Source organism: Tauraco erythrolophus, chromosome Z, assembly GCF_009769465.1.
Source record: "Tauraco erythrolophus isolate bTauEry1 chromosome Z, bTauEry1.pri, whole genome shotgun sequence".
Classification (NCBI taxonomy): domain Eukaryota; kingdom Metazoa; phylum Chordata; class Aves; order Musophagiformes; family Musophagidae; genus Tauraco; species Tauraco erythrolophus.
Window position 1 is genome coordinate 70,459,090 of NC_141496.1, and position 21,008 is coordinate 70,480,097.

At 40.4% G+C, this 21,008-nt stretch overlaps 1 protein-coding gene across 2 annotated transcripts in view; it reads right to left on the reverse strand.

The window, feature by feature from the left end:
- LNPEP (leucyl and cystinyl aminopeptidase) overlaps positions 1-21,008 on the reverse strand; it is a 76,073-nt gene that overhangs the window by 14,737 nt on the left and 40,328 nt on the right. For both annotated transcript variants that reach the window (XM_086628985.1, XM_086628986.1), the window contains exons 4-10: positions 18,693-18,824; positions 16,885-17,005; positions 16,054-16,208; positions 15,609-15,722; positions 13,385-13,516; positions 5,899-6,030; positions 3,085-3,245 (exon numbers count right to left, since the gene is read on the reverse strand). In XM_086628985.1, coding sequence (XP_086485111.1) covers positions 3,085-3,245; positions 5,899-6,030; positions 13,385-13,516; positions 15,609-15,722; positions 16,054-16,208; positions 16,885-17,005; positions 18,693-18,824 — 947 coding nt within the window. The remainder of the gene's footprint in view (positions 1-3,084; positions 3,246-5,898; positions 6,031-13,384; positions 13,517-15,608; positions 15,723-16,053; positions 16,209-16,884; positions 17,006-18,692; positions 18,825-21,008) is intronic.

A 21,008-nucleotide genomic window follows, 5' to 3' on the forward strand; every position in this document is an offset into this window, starting at 1 on the left:
AGAGTGGCTCAGCAATTACATCAGCCAGTTCCCTCAGGACTTTGGGACACATCTCAATAGGTGGTCACAAAATTGATCTTCTCTTACAGTGGGAGGGACTTTGCTTCCCCAGTCCCTGCCTTGAGGTCCATCCACTTGATAGGTGTGGGAAGAGAGACTGCCAGTGACGGCTGAGGCAAAAAAGTTGCTGAGTACCTCAGATTTCTCCTTGTCCACTGTTACCAGTTTGCTCACTGCGGGGTACACTTTCTTTGAGCTTTCTTTTCTGGCTGACATGTCTGTAGAAGCCCTTCTATTATTCTTTGCATCCCTTGTCAAGTTCAGCTCCATCCACACCTTGGCCTTCCTGATCTCATCCCTACAAAACTGGGCAGCATCTCTATACTCTTCCCAGCATACTTGTCGCTGCTTCCACTGCTTGTGCATTTCCTTCTTGACCTTTAGTTTGACTCAATCATGCCAGTATCTTGCCTTCTTCACCTGATTTCTTGTGCATGGGGGATCGAGAGTTCTTGTGCTTTATGGAAAGCATCCTTAAAGATCTGCCAGCTCTGTTCTCCCTTGTCCCTGAAGACAGCTTCCCAGGTGGTCCGACTGACTAATTGCTTGAACAGTTGGAAGTTTGCTTTCTTAAAATTCAGGGTCCTGACTCTACTCTTTGCCTGACCCATATTCCTCAGGACTGTGAAATCTACCAATGCATGGCTGCTGCAGCCCAGGTTGCCTTTGGTCTTAACATCACTGATGAGCTCACTTGTGTTGATGACCATCAGGTCCAGTATTGCACACACTTTAGTAGGGCTGTCTATTACCTGGTTGAAGAAGTTATCTCCGATGCACTGCAGGAGTCTCCTGGATTGCCTACAGCTCGCTGTGCTACTTTTCCAGCAGATGTCAGGGTAGCTGAAATCCCCAAGCAGGACTGCGAGCGCAATGCCTTCCATAGCTAAAGTAAGAAGGCTGAGTCAATAGGCTTCCCTTGATCAGGTGGCCTGTAGTAAACACCAACCACAAGGTTCCCTTTGTTGCCTTGGTTTCTAACTTTTACCCATAAGCTTTCAACCTACTTGTGGCTATTCTTCAGAGACAGCTCTTCACCCTATATCCGTTTCTTGATGTAGAGGGCAACGCCTTCACTCCTCCTTACTCGCCTGTCCCTTCTGAACAGCCTGTAGCCATCGATAGCTGCACTCCAGTCATGGGATTCATCCCATCAAGTTTCAGAAATGGCAACTAGGTCGTAGCTTTCTAGCAGCATGGTGACTTCCATGTCCTCCTGTTTGTTGCCCCTGCTGTGTGCATTGGTGTAGAGGCACTTCAGCTGCACTGTTGGCCGTGTTAACTTCTTAGAGGAACACCTCTTAATTCATTTGAGATATTTCACTGGTGTTTCCCTGTTGGCTCCCATTACCTCAGGAGCCCCTGGCTCATCTCCGTAAGACTTCAAGTGTGCTCTTTAGTAGCGAGCATGTCTCAGAGCAATAGGATGAGGACCTTAGCACCCTGTCCCTCTAACCTTAGCATGTCATCTCACAGCTTGTCACAGGCAAGCCTAATATTATCCTCCACCCCCTTCAAGTCCAGTTTAAAGCTCTGTCCATGAGCCCTGCTAACTCTTCCCCCTTTAATAAAGGTGAATCCCATCTGACACCAGCAAGCCTGGTTCTGCATAGGCCATCTCATTATTGAAAAACCCAAAATTGTGGTGGTAACACCAGCCACAGAGCCATGTATTAATGGACTGGGTGTGTCTGCTTCTTCCAACGGAAGGAGAGAGGAAAAAAGAGTCTGTCCCAAGGCCCTGAAGTCTCTTTTAATCACCCTTGGACTATGTTGCAACTTCATTGCCACCCACATGCAAGAGCAGTAACAGGTAATAGTCCGACAGTACCATGCTAGGAAGTTTCCTAGTGATGTCCTTAACCCCAACCTGAGGGAGACAGCAGACTTTCTTAAGAGGAGAGTCTGTCCAGCATATTGGACCCTCTGTTCCCCTCAGAAGGGAACATTATAACAAGAGATCCTTTCTGGGTATGATTCATAAAGAGTGCTTTTCTTCAAAAGCTTTTTGTGCACTCCCCAAATCGACATCAACCAGAAACAGAAGAATAATTAAGCCTAAGAATGTTTCCCTTCTTCCCTTACCTGTCAGTCACACATCACCTTCCGTCCTCCCCATAACAAAAATAAAACAATGCCCTGTAACTTCCAACATTTCAAGAGACAAATTCCTTTCACAGGCCTGATTCTGCAAGATGATGCAAAGGACTCAGTTCCTGTTAAGACTTTAAACAACTGAATAAAACCATCAAAATCTCAAAAGGGTTCAAACCTAAATGTTTTGGTTTGTTATAAAATACAGTAAGGTTCATAACACAAGATACATTTGTAGTAAATTCATTTTTACAATTAGCAACTGCCACATCTTTGCTTCTTCAGCATTTGAATATGTCATTCCTTTTACTTTTTTGGTATCAAGGATATTGTCTCTCTTATGTATTCAGACATTTGCTGTCACGCATTAGTGCCATATTAAAATTGAATGCTTTTTAAATGAAAGCTTTAATTCTAGCTTCTCTACTTTCCTCTACCAAAGAAAGATGTACACTGAATTTTGACAGGAAGGAGCAGAGGCTCTAAAGTAAGACATATGCATCTGTAACTTCCACAAATTTCTGCAACCTGCTTTTCTACAGCTTCTCATTAACCACACAAAACTTTCTGAAATTAAAAAAAACCTTTACCTGTGAGGTCTGTCTTTTGGTATTAAAAAACTTTAATAGTTCATTCTACTAGTTACCACAGCTTATCATCTCAAGCTTAAAAACTTCAGGTAAGGATGCAAATAAGACACTCAGCTTACAAACGATGCCACAGATTTTTCACCAGTTGCTTGGGTGGAAATAGACACAAATCTTCAGGCAGATACTACATGTGTGAACTTCTGCGCCAAATTCTCTTTTACTACCTGCCTTCAAAGAAAATACTATAAACTCTGAATACAAGTGAGAAAGATGTACAAGATACAAGAGAGATATCTGCAGGTAGATTTTAATGGATAAAAAGTACTAAGAAGGTAGTAACCTTGCATCTGATGTCCAATTTTCTGGTTCCACACGATACAAAAATTTCTCTTGTTGTACAGAAACAATCTTTCCCTTTCGGACAACAGTGACTAAAGGAAATCCTTTATGCAGAATCCAAGTTTTCATCAACTTTTTTACATCTAGTGTTCCATTGGTAATCTGTAAAAAAACATCACAACATAAAAGAAAATGGCAAATGGAAAACATTTTTAAACCTTCCTCCTTAACTTACAAAGTGAGTAGCAGCATGATTCCACATTAGTAAACAACCACTTTGACACTGAGCTTGTAAATTTAGTAAGCAACAATTTAGGGGAGCAAGTGGTTTATATTTTCTTAAGTTGAGGGAATCCTAGCCAAGTAGCGGAAAGACAAGTTGAAAACATCAGGTAGGTTGAACTGGTATGTCATGAAAATGAAAAACTGAATGTTACACAAGTGGAAGTTACGGTAAGCTCCCAAGCTCCCCCACTCCCCACTGCTTTCTCATTCCTTATTGGTATTCTGATATCACGCAGGTGTTTCAGGTTAAAGATTTTCTTTTAATTTTGAAATATATCTTAGAAATGGAATTAAAGTGATGGTGTTTGTACAACAAAAACAACATATCCTTTATATTAAGCACTCTCTCTTTCAGGTTTTTTTTCCCCTCCCCTTCCACTTACCAGTTTTCGGATAATTTAACCTCCAAACCCTTCTAATCTCCCAGGAATTCTTTTGCTACAATATCCCCGCTGAGGGACAAGTACTTTGTAATGCCTACATATCACTGCCTCTTTATAGGCAGAGATGGTCACCCAACCTGGAAAAGACAGCATGTCCCCTAACTTACAAAAATATGTTTTATGTTGAGCCATCAGGAACATAAGGAAATTAATATACCATTATTCAAGTTATATTTAACTTTCACCAACCTATACTGTGTCCTTCTCTAGCTTACCCCATCAGCAACTTATTGCCCACTGTTCTCTGTTCAAACCAACAATAACATGTACAGTTTACCCACATGGGAAAAAAAAAAAAAAAATTATGTAGAAAATGACCATAAACTTTAAATAGGGGTTTCAATTCCAGGGAAGCAACTTCCTACCAAAAGTTGAACGCTTACAGATTTTGAAGTCTACATGTTTTTTCACTTTTTATGTACGCCCAATAACCACTCTTGGCTAAATCCTCTGCCTCTGTCTTATTATCACAAGCTATCATTGTTACTACAATGTTACATTATGCACTCTCGACCTTCATAAATCGCCCAAGATATGCTGAATGCATGCCCTCACTTTCTTTTGCCATTATCTTTTCCTTTCCTTCCCCTTGCACTTTGAAACCGCCAAGAAATCTACAAGATTAATGCCAGCCAGCCAAAAAAAACCAAACCAAACCAAAAAACCCCAAACCCAAGATGAGTGAGAGGAATGTTAAGAGATGAGGAAACTAACTAAATCTAATACTTGCACCTTGCAACTTGCCTGTTTGCCTCTCAGTCCTTTTGTGATAACATTGTGAACCACCTAAAGACTGGAAGAAAGATTTGTGTCTAATTTGTACAGAGATATGAGTAAATTTGAAATTTCTCCACTGAAATAATTCTATTCCAAAACATAACCTTCCCCAATCACTTGAAATTAAGCCAATTTATTATAAATTATAGGTTCACAGTTTCATTATAGCAAAAATTTTATTGACATTAATCGATTTTATTGACGTATCTTCTTTGAACAGCAGCTCCTAACTGTAATGAACGAGACTGACTTCATCCTTCTTCCCTCTAGGCAAGGTATACAAAAAGTTTGCTTCCTGTGTTACAGATTTTTCATTTAATTCACACGCAGTTTTCTCATCTTCAGCTATGATTGTCCATTACCACAGAGAAGGTTAAGATTTAAGAAATGATTGTGCCTAGCACTCAGTTTCTGTGAAGGAACCTCACACATCTTTCACAGACTTTCATACATAGTATGAAGTACACACACTCACAGGATAATCTGTTCCCTTCCCTTTTCAAACTACCTTGCCAGTCCCTGGGGATACTCAGCGGCATTTTCTTCTTGGGATCACTCTCTCTCTTCTCTCTCTCTCACACTCTCTCCCTGTCACACACTCCCCTGTGCACTCTCCCTCGCACTCTCTCCCTCTCCTGTGCAGTCTCATGCTCTCACCCCTTCCTTGCTCTCTCTCCCCCCTCCACCACATGAGTCCTCTCCCTCTGCCCTCTCTGCTCCCACAGCCTTACTGTTTCTTGCCCTTGCTCTCTCCTGCTCATGCCCTTGCTTTCTTGTGCCCTCACTCTCTCCCTCCATACCCACTTTAATCAGACACAGCCTGACACCTGCCTCACATTTGAAAGCTGCTGAAATAAATTGTCCCCTACAATCTGTTTTCCTACAGTCCCAGCACCACCTGTTGAAACAGAAGCTATCACTGAAACAAAGCTACACTAGCAGAGAGTATCCCCCAAGACCACTACAGTAGTTGGATTCAGCTATTCCTTGAAAGTTTTGTCCTGCATGTTTTTATTCTGGTCTTACCACATTAGAGAGGATGTGTGCATACTGATGTGTTCACACATGTAGATATGCATGGTAGTACATAGCCACTTCCAGAGCTTTTTTGGGATTATACTCAATGGAATCCTAGAAGCTACAGGAATCTCTATGTGTATATGACAAAACTTTGGACTATGATGAGCAAGAATTTCAGGGTCCTTACCTGCAGTGTATTACCTTATTTCTTTCATAAACAAGAAAATAACTCAAACTGTACCGTACACACAAAAGTGAAAAAAACAAGAACAGCCTATCAAGATGGATACCTCATTCATGCTGTCCCACAGGTCATCACTCTGGGCAGATCCATACTTGTGATTATGCAAGTATACCTCAATGCCAGCCTGGAAAACATCCTTGGTGAGATAGTGCTTCAGCATCAAAAGAAGTGAAGCCCCCTTTAGGGAGAAGAAGACAAATAATAAAGAATTGGTAAATTAAAGTTATAGAACTTGTTGAAGCATATGCATTTTATAGCTCTTAAACAGTACAAGAACAACTCAAACTGGCAGATTTTATCTCAAATGATACAATACGAATAATTACATTAACACTCAGTTGCCTAGGAAAACTATTTTTTAACATTTCATAAACTCCACATACACTTACAAAAAAGACTAATACAGCTTGAAATTTTTTCCCAGTTACTTTGGAAAAAAAAATAATATTTCAAAGGCTCAAAATATAGTTACAAAACAACCAAATATAGCTTGACATTTTTTCCAATTAACATAATCTCAAAAATATTGTTTTCTTACTGATAAGTCTCTGCCGGCTGCCATATTTCATTAGGAATACTCTTCTGATTGGTACAGAACTGCACTTGTGAGACAGTGTTTAACAGTCATATGATTTGTAGTTACATCAAAAAACTAAAATTACAGGAAAAAGATGAGATACACTTAGTGGGCTGGAACTGACCATAGGACAGCTGCATTTTGACAGTGTTTAAATATAGCCATGTTTTGTTAAAAAAGCAGTAACTGTGTAGTTCTAATATCAAAGTGGCCACAAACGTGTAGACAGAAAGGTGTTGTTTTTTGCTTTTTTTAAACTTAGCTGAAAGCCATCTTCTCTCCAAATAAATGCTTCTATGTCACAGCCACTAATAAATAAATTGCCTGAGGACTTGCATGCTGCACAACTGAATGCAGATGAGCACCCATACATCATGAAAAGTTTAAAGAAACATTTTATATTTTTGGTACCATTTCTCAGAAAGGATCAAGAAAAAATTAAAAGGAATATTTAAATGAGAGCATGTATGGTTCTTACACATTCCAAATTCAAGTTCTGGAATTTAAGTAACATCTTGACTGAAACTGAAGGCTGTGTGGTTAATCTAATTCATGAAACTGCAGGAATATTCCTTACTATAGTTTTTAATATGGTTATAATTTCCTCTCTTTTATGCATCCATAAAAGATGGATTAACCTATAGCTCTGCTACTTTGTTTTTCTTACTGTGATACCCTTCCAAACACTCTTGTTGCAGATGGATTGTTGTCCCACCCTTGAGTGTCAGGTTTACCGACAGTCTTGCAGGCTGAAAATAATTTTTTTCCAGACAGTAAAATGTAGAGGCCACCTACTAATCTGTTTCAGTTGGTAGTACAGTAAAACAAAGCAAGCTGCACAACTAAATAACAGATCCCCCTTAGCTGATTTGGGACCATGTTGCAAGCATCTTCCCACTCAAATGGTCCTATATCTTAGCTAATGCTCTTGGCAAACAGTAGTGGAATAGAAAGACTGCATACATGAATGAAAAGATATGCAATGAAAGCCTCTGAAACAAAGAAAGTGGTCATGAAAAACCTGTTTCTAACAATGCAAGAGCAAAACTTCTTTTGGTTAGCTCCTAAATCAAAGGTGTAGGTTGCTACATTTCTATTCAGAAGGTGTACATACTTAATAATAGCAACAAAGTAATAAGGTAATTCTCCAAATATAATGCCTTACTAATTGACTGAAACTCCATCCCAATCACTTATGGATTATTTCCATTAAAATTATATGGAGTTTTAATCAGGCAAAGAGTGACAGAATTGTTATCTCTGAAATTAGCTGGCTACAGACATGACTGTGCATGATGCATAGCTTCCAGAAGCTCAGCAAAAATGGAATTACTTGAGACAGCAACTCCAAAGCATGAAACAACAGCCATGCTTTTTGATACACAGCTTAGGTGGTGTCTGGTCATGGAAAAGTTAAACCTTTAAGTGAAGGATTTGCTTGAATCTGCTAAGACTTGAGCTAGCAGCCTGCTTGCACTTACATAGTAGCCTGTTTGCGTGTACTTAGATAAAGCAAATATGTACATGTTGTCATCATCTTGAACTGTCAAGCTGTCCTTCAAAGAAGAACATCCTGGAAAAATATGTATTGATGTAAAAATGTACTTGACTTTGCTAACTTTAAGATAATGAGGGATAGTGTTGGAGCCTTAAAGTATATGTCAAGAGGAGGACACGCATCCTTATAAGTCCAAAACATCTGGCAAGTGACTGCTGGCCGCTAATCACTAAAGAAGGTGCCAAAGCAAAGACTTCAAACACTAGTAAGGAAAACATCCTGTTATGAGAAAAGGTTAATGAGATTGGAAGAATACCACAAATATTAGGTAAGCAAGAAACAGCAGTAACTGTAGAAAAGCTAATTCTGGCAGGGGGAGATTACAACCACTGGCTCACGGACCACCTACACTAAACATACCCCAGACTCAAAAGAAAGGAGCAGAGGAAAAGGACTGAGCATGTGAACTACTTTACATGCTAGGAGAGAGAAAACTAACCAATCGTTTCAGAGAATAACAATGAATATGTAAACATGCTAATACACACTGTATAAACGTCCACTGAATTTTGAAAGGGGTGTGCTGTCTTGGGATAGGTGTGTGAATTTGCACAACTTTGTAATAAAGCAATATCTTAGCTCAGTGTGTGGATTGGCTTAATGCACACAGGGCAAACAAACCCTAGATTTGGGAAAACACAAGGAGAGAAACCAAGTCCATTTCACAACCAAGGGAAGCTGAAAATCGCACATCACTGTTCTTGTAGTTCAGAAAACAGAGACCAAAATAAGCGGAAGCACATGACTGTTGCAGGTCTCTTTGGCATCTAAGACTACTCAAGGATGCCAGACAACATGTCTTGACCAGTTGAGACTTGCAAAAAGAAATCAGAGGAGACAAATCAAGACAGCTGTGGGAACTGCATTCTACTGCATAAAGGAAGATATAGTATTTGACTATTTTCTAGAAAGCACTAGCTGTCTCCATGGTTTCTTACTAGACGAAGTACAGATAGTGGGGCAAAAAAATGACAGCTAATCCAAAAGATATAAAAGGCTTTCCTCCAATACTACCAAAATTATGGGACACAGTATCGAAAACCTGAGATAATGTGAGTAAAAATGTGGCAAATACACCTATTCACTCTCTCATGCATTTTCAAGTGAGAGACTGCGAAGCTTTAAAAGATAAACCTCACACACAACCCTTGCTAGACATTAGAAATAATCAAGTTCAGTGGCTGGTGTCATCACCACAATTTCATTTTTTTCAATAATGGGATGGGCCACATGGCACCTGGCATGCCGGCACCAGATGGGACCTGCCTTTCTCAAAGGGGAACAAGGGTCTTAGCGCAACACCTAGTGGGGCTCATTGACAGGGCTTTAAACTAAATTCAAAGGGGAGAGGGGTAGTATCAAGATTGATGAAGATATGCTGGAAAAACCTGAAGAACAGAAGAAAGGAATTCCAGCCGCTCCAGCCAGGAAGTCAGATTCATCTGGGGCCCAACTTAAATGCCTTTATGCCAATGCGCGCAGCATGGGGAATAAGCAAGAGGAGTTAGAAGTGTGTGCGCGCCTGTTGGGATATGATCTTATTGGCATCATGGAGACGTGGTGGGATGAATCCTATGACTGGAGTGTCAGAATGGAAGGATACAGGCTCTTTAGAAAGGACAGGTGGGGGAGAAGAGGAGGAGGAGTTGCCCTCTATGTCAAGGACCAGCTAGAGTGCATGGAGCTGCACCTGGGGACGGATGAGGTCCCAACTGAGAGCTTATGGGTTAGGATTAAAGGGAGAGCAGGGACAGAGGACATAGTAACAGGGGTCTGCTACAGACCACCTGACCAGGAGGACCGAGTGGATGAGGCCTTCTACAGACAGATAGGAGCTGCCTCACGTTCATGACCCGGGTCCTCAAGGGGGACTTCAACCACCTCAATATCTGTTGGAGGGACAACACCACCGGAACACATGCAATCCAGGAGGTTCCTGAAATGCACTGATGATAACTTCTTTCTCCAAGTGTCAGAGGAACCAATGAGGTGAGGTGCTTTGCTGGACCTTGTTCTCACCAACAAAGAAGGGCTGGTGGGGAATATGATGCTTAAGTGCAGCCTTGGTTGCAGTGATCATGAAATGGTGGAATTCAAGATTCTTAGGAAAGCAAGAAGGGTGCACAGCAACCTCACTACCCTGGATTTCAGGAGAGCAGACTTTGGCCTCTTCAGGGATCTCCTTGGTAGAGTACAATGAGATGAAGCCTGGAGGGAAGAGTGGCCCAAGAAAGCTGGATAATATTCAAGGATCACCTCCTCCAAGCTCAGGAGTGATGCATCCCAACAAAGTCAGGCAGGAACACCAGGAGGCCTACATGGATGAACAAGGAGCTCCTGGACCAACTAGTGTTGCTCACCAGCCTGGGCTACGGCACCAAGGACGCTGTTGCATCCTCCGCAGCCAGGAGGAAATGGCCTGCCTCTTGTAGGCAGGGTCAGTACCTTGAGTTGAGTAGTTAATTAGTAGTTCATTATTTTCAACTCAGTCCAGCTGGGTAAGAATGATTGGTGCCATAATTCCCCCTTTTTGTTTTACCATTTTTTGTTTTCACAAAGGCTTTATGGGTGAGCAGAGACCCGGCCCATTCATCCAACTCCAGCACACTTCCCTCCCGCAAATACCACGTCGGGGCTTGCGGCTTTACCTTCTTCTCCGAAGGACTCTCGCTCGAGCTCCCGGCTCTGGCTCCAGCTCTTTTGGCTCGGGCTCTCGGCTCAGCGAGGGAGTCAGGGCTTCCCAGGGTCTCATGGATGTATCACGTCAGGGTCACCAGTTGTTGCTCACCAGCCTGGGCTGCAGCACCAAGGACACTGTTGCATCCTCCGCAGCCAGGAGGAAATGGCCTGCCTCTTGTAGGCAGGATAGGTACTTTGAGTTGAGTAGTTAATTAGTAGTTCATAATCTTCAACTCAGTCCAGCTGGGTAAGAATGATTGGTGCCATAAACTAGGACATAAAAAGAAGGCCTACAGAGAGCGGAAGCAAGGACAAGCAGCCTGGGAAGAATAAAGAGAAATTGTCCGAGCAACCAGAGATCAGGTTAGCAAAGCTAAAGCCTGATAAGAGTTAAATCTGGCCAAAGACAATAAGGGCAACAAGAGAAACTTCTATAGATATGTCAGTGATAAAAAGAGATCTAGGGAAAACATAGGCCCTCTCCGGAAGGAAATAGGGGACCTGGCTAACCAGGATATGGAAAAGGCTGAGGTACTCACTGACTTCTTTGCCTCAGTCTTCACTGGCAAGAGCTCCAGCTGCACAGTCCAAGTCACAGAAGGCAAAGGCAGGGACTGGGAGAATGAAGAACCACCCACTGTAGGAGAACATCAGATTTGAGACCATCTAAAGAACCTGAAGGTGCACAAATCCATGGGACCTGATGAGGTGCATCCGTGGGTCCTGAGAGAACTGACAGATGAAGTTGCTAAACCATTATCCATCATATTTGAGAAGTCATGGCAGTCTGGTGAAGTTCCCACTGACTGGTAAAGGGAAAATATAGCCCGCATAAGGAAAAAAGGAAGACCCAGGGAACTACAGGCCAGTCAGTCTCACCTCCACGCCCAGCAAGATCATGAAGCAGATCCTCCTGGCAACTATGCTAAGGCACATGGAAAACAAGGAGCTGATTGGTGACAGTCAACGCGGCTTCACTAAGGGCAAATTCTGCCTGACTAATTTGGTGGCCTTCTATGATGAGGTTACAGCATTGATGGATAAGGGAAGAGCAACTGACATCGTCTATCTGGACTTGTCCAAAGCATTTGATACTTTCCCACACAACATCCTTGTCTCTAAACTGGAGAGACATGGATTTGAGGGATGGACCACTCAATGGATAAGGAATTGGCTGGATGGTTGCACTCAAAGAGTTGCAGTCAAGACCTCGATGTCCAAGTGAGGGCCAGTGACAAGTGGTGTTCCTCAGGGGTCAGTACTGGGGCTGGTGCTGTTTAACTTTTTTGTCAGCAACATGGACAGTGGGATCGAGTGCACCCTCAGCAAGTTTGCTGATGAACACCAAGCTGTGTGTTTTTGTGAACAAGCTGGAGGGAAGGGATGCCATATAGAGGGACCTTGACAGGCTGGAGAGATGGGCCTGTGAGAACCTACTGAACTTCAACAAGACCAAGTGCAAGGTCCTGCACGTGGGTCGGGGCAATCCCAAGCACAAGTACAGGCTGGGTGGAGAATGGATTGAGAGCAGCACGGAGGAAAAGGACTTGGGAGTGCTGGTGGATGAGAAGCTCGACATGAGCCGGCAATGTGCGCTGGCAGCCCAGAAAGCCAACCGTATCCTGAGCTGCATCAAAAGAAGCGTGGCCAGCAGGTCGAAGCAGGTGATTCTGCCCCTCTACTCTGCTCTTGTGAGACCTCACCTGGAACACTGCCTTCAGCTCTGGAGTCTCCAACACAAGAAGGACATGGAGCTGCTGGAGTGAGTCCAGAGGAGGGCCACGAAGATGATCAGAGGGCTGGAGCACCTCTGCTATGAAGACAGGCTGAGAGAGTTGGGGCTGTTCAGCCTGGAGAAGAGAAGGCTCCAGGGTAATCTTATTGCAGCTTTTCAGTACCTAAAGGGGGCCTACAGGAAAGCTGGAGAGCGACTTTTTACAAGGGTGCGTAGTGACAGGACAAAGGGCCATGGCTTTAAACTGAAAGAGGGCAGATTTAGATTAAATCTAAGGAAGAAATTCTTCTCTCTGAGAGTGGTGAGGCACTGGAACAGGTTGCCTAGAGAACCTGTGGATTCCCCATCCCTGGAAGTGTTCAAGGCCAGGTTGGATGAGGCTTTGAGCAACCTGGTGTAGTGGAGGGTGTTCCTGCCCATGGCAGGGGGGTTGGAACTAGATGATCTTTGAGGTCCCTTCCAGCCCTAACCATTCTATGATTCTATGATTTTAAGTTGCAGACAAGCAGGATATGCAGTGAAATAATTTTACATTCCCGATGTGAGCCTCCAGCTCAAGAAGTCTCTAAAATAAAAGCAGACAGAGTATAAAAAGGAGCAACTGCTTCATTAGTGCCTTGCTGTTAGTCTCTTCTTCAGCATTTGTTACAGTCTGCTATCAGAATAAGAATGTATGTCTAACTGGATATTTTGCTTCACCTACTGGATCTCCTCTTACTTCTTCATGAGTATTTTACCTCCTGCTGAAGCATGCACCAAGCAGAAAGATGTTAAGTAAGACAGAAATACACAACATCATCTTTTCCTAATTAAAAGCTATGTAGACACTCAGAAACACTACTGAGAGATCCTGCATTGTTCGTGCTGTGTGTAAATTATCCCAAACAATTGTCAGTACATGCCTACTTACTCATGATGCCACACTCATGTTTTCATAGCTAGTGTATCACTTTTCAATTATTTCCAAATATTTTTGAAGTTACCTTGATATAAGAAAGTACATCAAACATTTCTTCAATTTGCTCTGAAGACTGAACAGCAGAAGAGACCGGATGTGAAGAATTCAAGGAATCCTTCATCATAGCCTTGAAAATTAAATTAAGGAAATCTTCATCCTAGAAAAGAAACATTTATAAATGTCTGAGAAGCTAAAACATAAACAATAAGCAGAACAGTAAAAGTTGTCTCTGCTTTGCTTTTCTATTAGTCTAAACATGTCATTGATTGCCTTCCTGTCAATAGAGGTAGCAAAAGAATTATCAGGGTAGCATTCATAAAATCTACTCTTTCCCTGCCACATTTCAGCAGCAGAATCTCACTCTTGACAGAGTGAGTTTATCACATCGTTATCCCGACTCTTAAGCTCCTGTCTCAGATAAATGAATCATCAGCCCTAAAGAAAATAAATGCACCTACTAAGTAAGTATGTGTCTACTTTCAGATCTGGCTCGCCAATGTTTTCAGTTCATTTACAGGAAGCAGAGAGTACAAAAGCATGACTTCTTTCGTATGCTTTAATATTAAAGCATGAAATCCAGGGAAATTACTTCCTACAGTGATGTTTGTGTGAAATCAAACATCACCTTATCTAGTGATCCTAGCATCAAAGTCTCTTCCTTGTTTTCTTCTAGAATGAATATATTTGAATTTAATACATCATTACCAGAATGAGACAACCTCAAACACCGAAAAGAAGCTGACTGTACTGGTATTTGTTAATTTCATTTCACTGAGACTTGAGCAAAAAATTCTCTATACAGTAGAAAGTTACGAAAAAATGGAACATGTAAGACATGTATGATATAATAAAGATACTCTTTAAAGTTCAAAATTTTAAAACTATTCTTCCTGAATGGAGAAGTTTGGAGTGATTTTTTTAAATTATTTTTTACGAAAACACATTTTAGCACCACCAACTGGTGAAATGAGATGTTGGTGAAGGCAACTTGGCAGGCACCTTTCAGAAAGAAGCCTACAAGTGTTAGATGTGTCCTTGTTAAACATTAGACTAGTTGTGTGTCCTCCCTCACCACATATGCACCCAAGAAACAGAACAACTATACAAACATACTTTCAGTGGCCATTGAACTCAACAACAAAACTAGGCCAAATGGAAAACTTCTTAAACACCCAGCTCCAAGAAAGAATTCTACTGAACCAAGTTACTACTCAAGTTTCTTAATGCAGTAACAAGGATGAATTAAGAACTCAAAACTCACATTCAGTCAGAACGCTGAGAACATCACAATCCAGGACACAGGAGACAGTCAGTACACATCAAGTTTTTAATCCCTTAACTAATGCAAATCACATAAACACTCCTGGAAGCTGGTTCCAGAGCCTTTACCTAGGATGCAAAATTAGTTCCTCCACTGCCCCCTTCATTTAGTTCCACTGATCTTTGTATCTCTGCCTCCATACAGTGCCAGGGATGCTTTACACGAGTAGCTAGTATCCCTTTCCTGGAGAGGAAAGATCATGTTTGAGTCCTTCATGTTTTCCAGAGTCTGAGAAGCTAAGTCACTTAGTACCTGAGTGAGTTTTTAAATGATCAGTACGTTATTGTATCAAAAAGATTCTATCCTTCAGTCATACGTGTAAACAGAAGTGCCTATGGGAGCAGTGCTTTGTACTATTAGTGTAACTCTACGCTATCAGAATCCATGGGGTGGGACCCTATGACACTTTTATACCAAGTCCTTCAATTTGTGAATCCAAAACTGATTCATATACAAGGAAACACCACAACGATAAAAGACAGGAATTAGTCCAGACATATGTAGTAACCCAAAGCTCTGGCTCCTTCTAAGTCTATTAGGAAAAGTAGAGACAGACAGACTTGGCCAACAACATGCCTGAACTTTCCTTAAAAAGATTTTAAGTTATAATTTGATATACAGACATGTACACCTTTTAACATCTGCTATTTTGCACAGAATGCTTAACCTACACAAAACACAAAGACTGCATGTAGACTACAACCAAAATAAAAAAATCCCACAAAACCAACGTACCCTCCCCAAAGCCTGACCAAAACCCACTTCCAATATAATGAAAGTGCCAAAGCAGAGGAGATACAGTATAATCTCAATGGTGCCAAAAGTGAATTTCGACATAAGTTTCTAAGTATCACTCCTTTATGGTGAGCATTAAAAAGCGGATCTTAGCAAAGGTACAGTAAGTGTAGTAGTTACAGAAAATACTTACTGAATGTAATTCTGGAAAAATCTCCTCCATGGCAAAGTACTCCATGTAAGTGGCAAATCCCTCATTCAGCCAGAGATCGTTCCACCATTCCATAGTTACTAGATTGCCAAACCACTATGAAAGATCAAAAAAGTAATTCTTTTTCAGAAATAAGATCAAATGAGTACAGCAACACTGCATCCATCCTCAGCTTTATCCTGGGGCAAAACCAAGCTCAGTCAAAATGATGGTAATGCTTTTGCATGAACACCTCCCTAAGTACATCATGACAGAGTTGCACTCTGCCTGTTGTACTGGAGAAAATACACCTGCAGATATTTTGAACTGATACAATGCACAACAGTCATAATGAGGGCAGGAGTGAATTTAAGGACAGAATTACATTTAAAAAACAAAACAAAACAAAACCCACCACATTTAAACAATTACCTCCCCAATCTAGTACCTGATGGGCAAGCTCATGTGCTATCACTGCAGTTATTAACTTTTTATCCCTTGCTGAAGAAGTATTAGTGTTAAACAGGAGCGTTGTTTCTCGGAAGGTGATCAAGCCCCAGTTTTCCATTGCACCAGACTGAAAATCAGGAATTGCTATCAGATCTGGAAAAGATTTGAAAGAAGCTTTTGAAAACTGCTAGTTAAAGCAATTCTGTATTTTGAGTCTACCTACTCTATTACATAATCCCTAAAAACCTCATTATGTGAATCCTATGGTGTGGACACATGCTCAAATCTCAGGTACAGAAGTCCCACAGATTTACAGCCGTGCTTCTCTAGCAGTACTCTTAAACAATTTAAAGCACTACACAGACACTGCCTATAAATCTTGCATGCACACAAGTAATGAGGAAATGCAGCTGTCCCTACTGAAAGTAATGTCTTAGAAGACTGCATTTCATTATCTTTCCAGTCAAACTAATACATGCAGAGAAGTCAGGCTGCAGATTTTGCACTGGTTCACAGACTGAGAATTTTGTAGCTACCAAGTCACATCACATTAAATTTGTGCCGAATTATTTTTTTGATGTTATGCAGAAATATAAGCAATCAAGTGTCAAAAGCTCACAAAAATTTTCCAGCTTACGAATCACTTAATACTCATACTCAGTTCAACATTGAGTGAATCTTAAAAACAATTTCGGGGAACCTTATTTCACATATGTTTTAAGCTATCTTTTTTTTTTTAAGCACACCTTTTCAGAACAAATTTCCCCTGCATTTCTCAAAATTGATTTGGGCCTCTTCTTTTATTTGAAAAAAGTTCAAAAGAACTTACCTAATTTTTCAAGAGGGTAGTTTATTAAAAAGTATTTTTGATAAAATTCCAGAAGTTTCACTGCTGTGTTTAGGGCATACCCAACTTGGTTTAGATGCTGTGGTATCGCATAGACAGATACCTAGCCCAAACAGAGAAGAGAAAAGATTTTGAAACATATAGCTACAAAAGCTTTAGAAGTAAGAGAGGTGCAACTTTACATCAAGTCTAAGCTATCTTATAACATTCATGACAATAAACTTATGCTGTGTGAATTGGTTAGCTTCAATTCTTTGAGTTTCCCAGCCACAAACTGCCGGAAGCATTTTGAGAACCTATTTCATGGAAAACGTCATTATATGCTTCCTTCTTACAGTCTCCCTTGGCCTACTAGACAATGTTGGCAACAGAACAACACACTAGCTAGACTCTGGCCTTACTTGGTATAATCATTCTTACACTTTCTCTCTTTAAGTCAGGAAGCATTCTTATACATTGCTAGATCCCTGGTGCCTTCTAAAGGTCTGCTGGACTTCCCTAGCTTGGCCAAATCTTGATTAGTGGTCAGAAAGAAGGAGAAGCACAGTTAAGAACCATTTCCCTTAGCTAGGATACATCACTCAGTCTTTTTCACCTCTTCTGCATTCCTCAGCCATAAACTATTTCTGAAGTACTGACAATCCATGCAAGCTAGTCTCACTGTTATGAGCAAAGCAAAGCACACTACACAGATAGTTGTTTCAGGCTTTCTGCAAACATGAAATATTTAGTATACTGATCAATTTTCTGCCTGGTAGAGAACTGGTTATATGGTTTTACCAGAATACAGTTCAAATACATGAACAGTAGTCACTAACACAAAAAAAAAAAAAAAAGTAAGTAGCAGTCTAACATGAAAGGTTAGACCGAACAGTCCTATTCAGCTATAATTAGAAATACTTGTCCAAGTCAGAATCGAAGCCTATTGACCATTATTTTCTGTATATTGGATTACAGAGAGGGCTTTTTCTCCTTCTCATAGTGCTACTAGCACTAATCCCTCTGGCTCTTTCTAGGCAGTTACTGGCACTTCTGACATTTCACCACAAAGAGGCAGTCCTTGCTAGAGAGTTATGAAAATCATTGCTCATGTGAAACTCCAGCACCTCCTAAAATAAGATTAAGGAGCATCTCCTAATGTTATCATGTTTTTTCTTTAGTTGCTTTAATTGCACACATTGTACGAACTGCTCACTGACCCTGCAGGCTATACCCTCTTGAAGGCCCAAGATAAAAAAAGACGAACTGTTTGATTTTTGGAACTGTTGGAAAAACAAAAACCTGACAACAAAATCATTGTATTCGAGTGACTAAACATAGACTTACAGTTAGTCTAAATTTGCGTTACTGCAGGGAATGGGTTTTTTTTTGTAGGTTACCTTTGCAGGTATAGAACAGACTTGCAGCACTGCTTGAAATAGTATGTAGGCTTCCCTGGGAACTGTAATGTTTTTGCACATCATCTGAACAACTCTTGGTTTGCATGTCATTATTCCCTCACAAGCTCTGAAAGCTCTTATGAATTTTACATTTTACATTTTGTAAATTTCTACTATTAACAAGAACTGATGCTGAGTCTCTTGCCATAAAAGTCTTCTCAATCTGGTATAAGCCCTGAAGTCAGTCCATATAACATACAGCTTTTGTCCACTACCTATGATGCGTAAAATCAAGAAAATAAATAAATTTTAAAGAGACAGAGTTTGCTTCTTGGTATGGGGATTTTTTTGTTTTGGTTGGCTTGTTGGCTTGGGAGGTGAAGGGGAGAACTTAAAGCAGAACAAACATACCAGACTCCCATTAGTTTCCCTACTGATGTTTTTCAAGTCTGCAACAACAAAGGCTACTAGGTAGGTGCTCATCTTCAAACTCACAAAAAACTCATCTTGAACAATTCCATTTGTCACAGGAGTAGTGGTTTTCTGCAGGTGACAGGAAAACACTATTATTAATGCAGACAAAGGAACACTAATACATGCAAGGAACCAATACTAAATCAAAGAACTACTCCAGGCTAGGAACAGTTTATAAGCAAACTTTAGAACATCTTTATATTTTAGTTATGTTTCAGTGGGATAGATAATACAACCTACTCATGGTGTAACAAAACCATGGAGACATGGAACATTTAAGTCTTCATACCCAAAAATTATCTGTCAAGATTTTATTATTCAGTATTACCAGACAACTGCATTGTTGGAGAAACCATCAATCTAATTTAGTTCAAACTTACACCCCACAGTAAATCCAAAGTCAACACAAAGATTAGCATTAATTCAAGAGAGCTTTATGCTAGACTAGAAACACAGTTCAGCCTAGCCTACTAAAAATACTGGTATTGCATGAGTTAAACATTTGTCTCTTCCCAGAAGCCTCTTCAAAACTAGGTGATCAGTCATACTCATTGTTTGCAAAAAATAGAACAAAAATGTCCTCACACACAGCTTTACAAATCAAAAGAGACTGCATTTAAAAAAGTGAAGAAAACCTAAGGTTTCAGTCAGTTCAAAGGAAAAATGTGCCCACCTTAAACACATACTGCCAGAAGTAACTGTCTGCTCAGTCTTCTGCAGTAAGATACCGTGGTGTATCTTAAATTACTTTTAGCACAGAAGTTTTTCTTTAATATTAGTCCTGGAAAGGCATGCTATATGCCTAAAAGCACTTTTCTGTATACTCCCTTATAAAGAATAAAGTGAAATGTTTAAAACCACGGTAGTGCAGAATAGTAAAGGTCTGGAGACAGGTATGGCAGTTCATGCGCCATCTGCAACTTCATAAAAAGTTTGCTTCCAGAAACCACAAATATTTAAAAAAGAACAGCAATAACCGCAGTTATTTCAAACCAAACAATTTAACATTTAACCGCCACTGAAAATTTAACCGTCAACCTTAAAGAGATTTAAAAATTAAAGTTTTATTTAAAAGTGTCGATCTTAAAGATTTTTAAGCCTGAAGATATAATCAATGTAATCATCTAGTCTGACCACTGCATATGAACAGAATGCCATCATTGAATTCCTTCAGCAAATTCATAAATTTCTACCTTTACTATGGCTTCATCTTCATAATGAGGTGAGATCCTATTTAAGAAAATCTACTGTGGCTGCAGATAAACTGGTTCAAAAGTCAGTTATCTTTATTTAAAAAAAAAAACAAATGAACAAAACCACAAAAGAAAACACCACAAGCCCAAAACACACACAGCTTATTTGTAGCCTTAGTGTGTGTCAGTCACTATATATTGTCATATTAGTGATGTATGTTCTAGGTGAGACGGCCTGCTTCTGAGATCTCTTGCTCATGTAGGTATTTATAGAAAATGATCAAGTTCACATTTAATCTTCTCTTGGATAAATTAAAAAGTCTCTACATCCAGCACAGCTTGTTACCAAGATCCGCAATTATTACAGAAGGATCTGTACCACTTTTTTTCCTACAAAAGGTTTGTTTAAGAGTTTATTTTCAGAAGTCAGCCTATCCTAGTAATGATATTACCAACACAATATACTTCTACACAACATGATCCTCTTACTCACTTTTTACATTTCTTTCTTTATGCATACAAGAATCAACTCACTAGTCTACTTACTGCATCGAGAGCCCACACTGAAGACTTTTCGCATACCATGTGCAATTAACTCAGCAATGTCTGCTGCACGCATACAGCAATGGCATATACCACAGTTTACTTTTTGTACACAAAGAACTATGGAAACTGCTGAAAGTTGCCTTAGCCCCTTGTCCAACTCCTAGCAAAGTGAGAGAGCACCCTTTCTTGTTTACATAAACCAGGACAGTTGTCCAGCAGAGTCTGTTTCTTCTTTTACTGAAGAAAAGAGCAGCAAACAGAGTGCTCTTAGGACTGGATGTAAACTAAAGTGCTGCAGTCCTGTTACAGGATGTAAACTAAAGTGCTGCAAATCAAGTAATGGTTGAAAATCACCACAAATCCAGGAACTTAAACATTTGTGCACTGTGAAAAAGATACTATTTCACAAGGTTGCTGTTATTAGCTTGGTTTTCAAAAACGGGGTAACCGTTACATCAGCACCTGAACTTTTGACAACATTCTGGAACCCAAACTGCACAGTGTACGTGTGTGT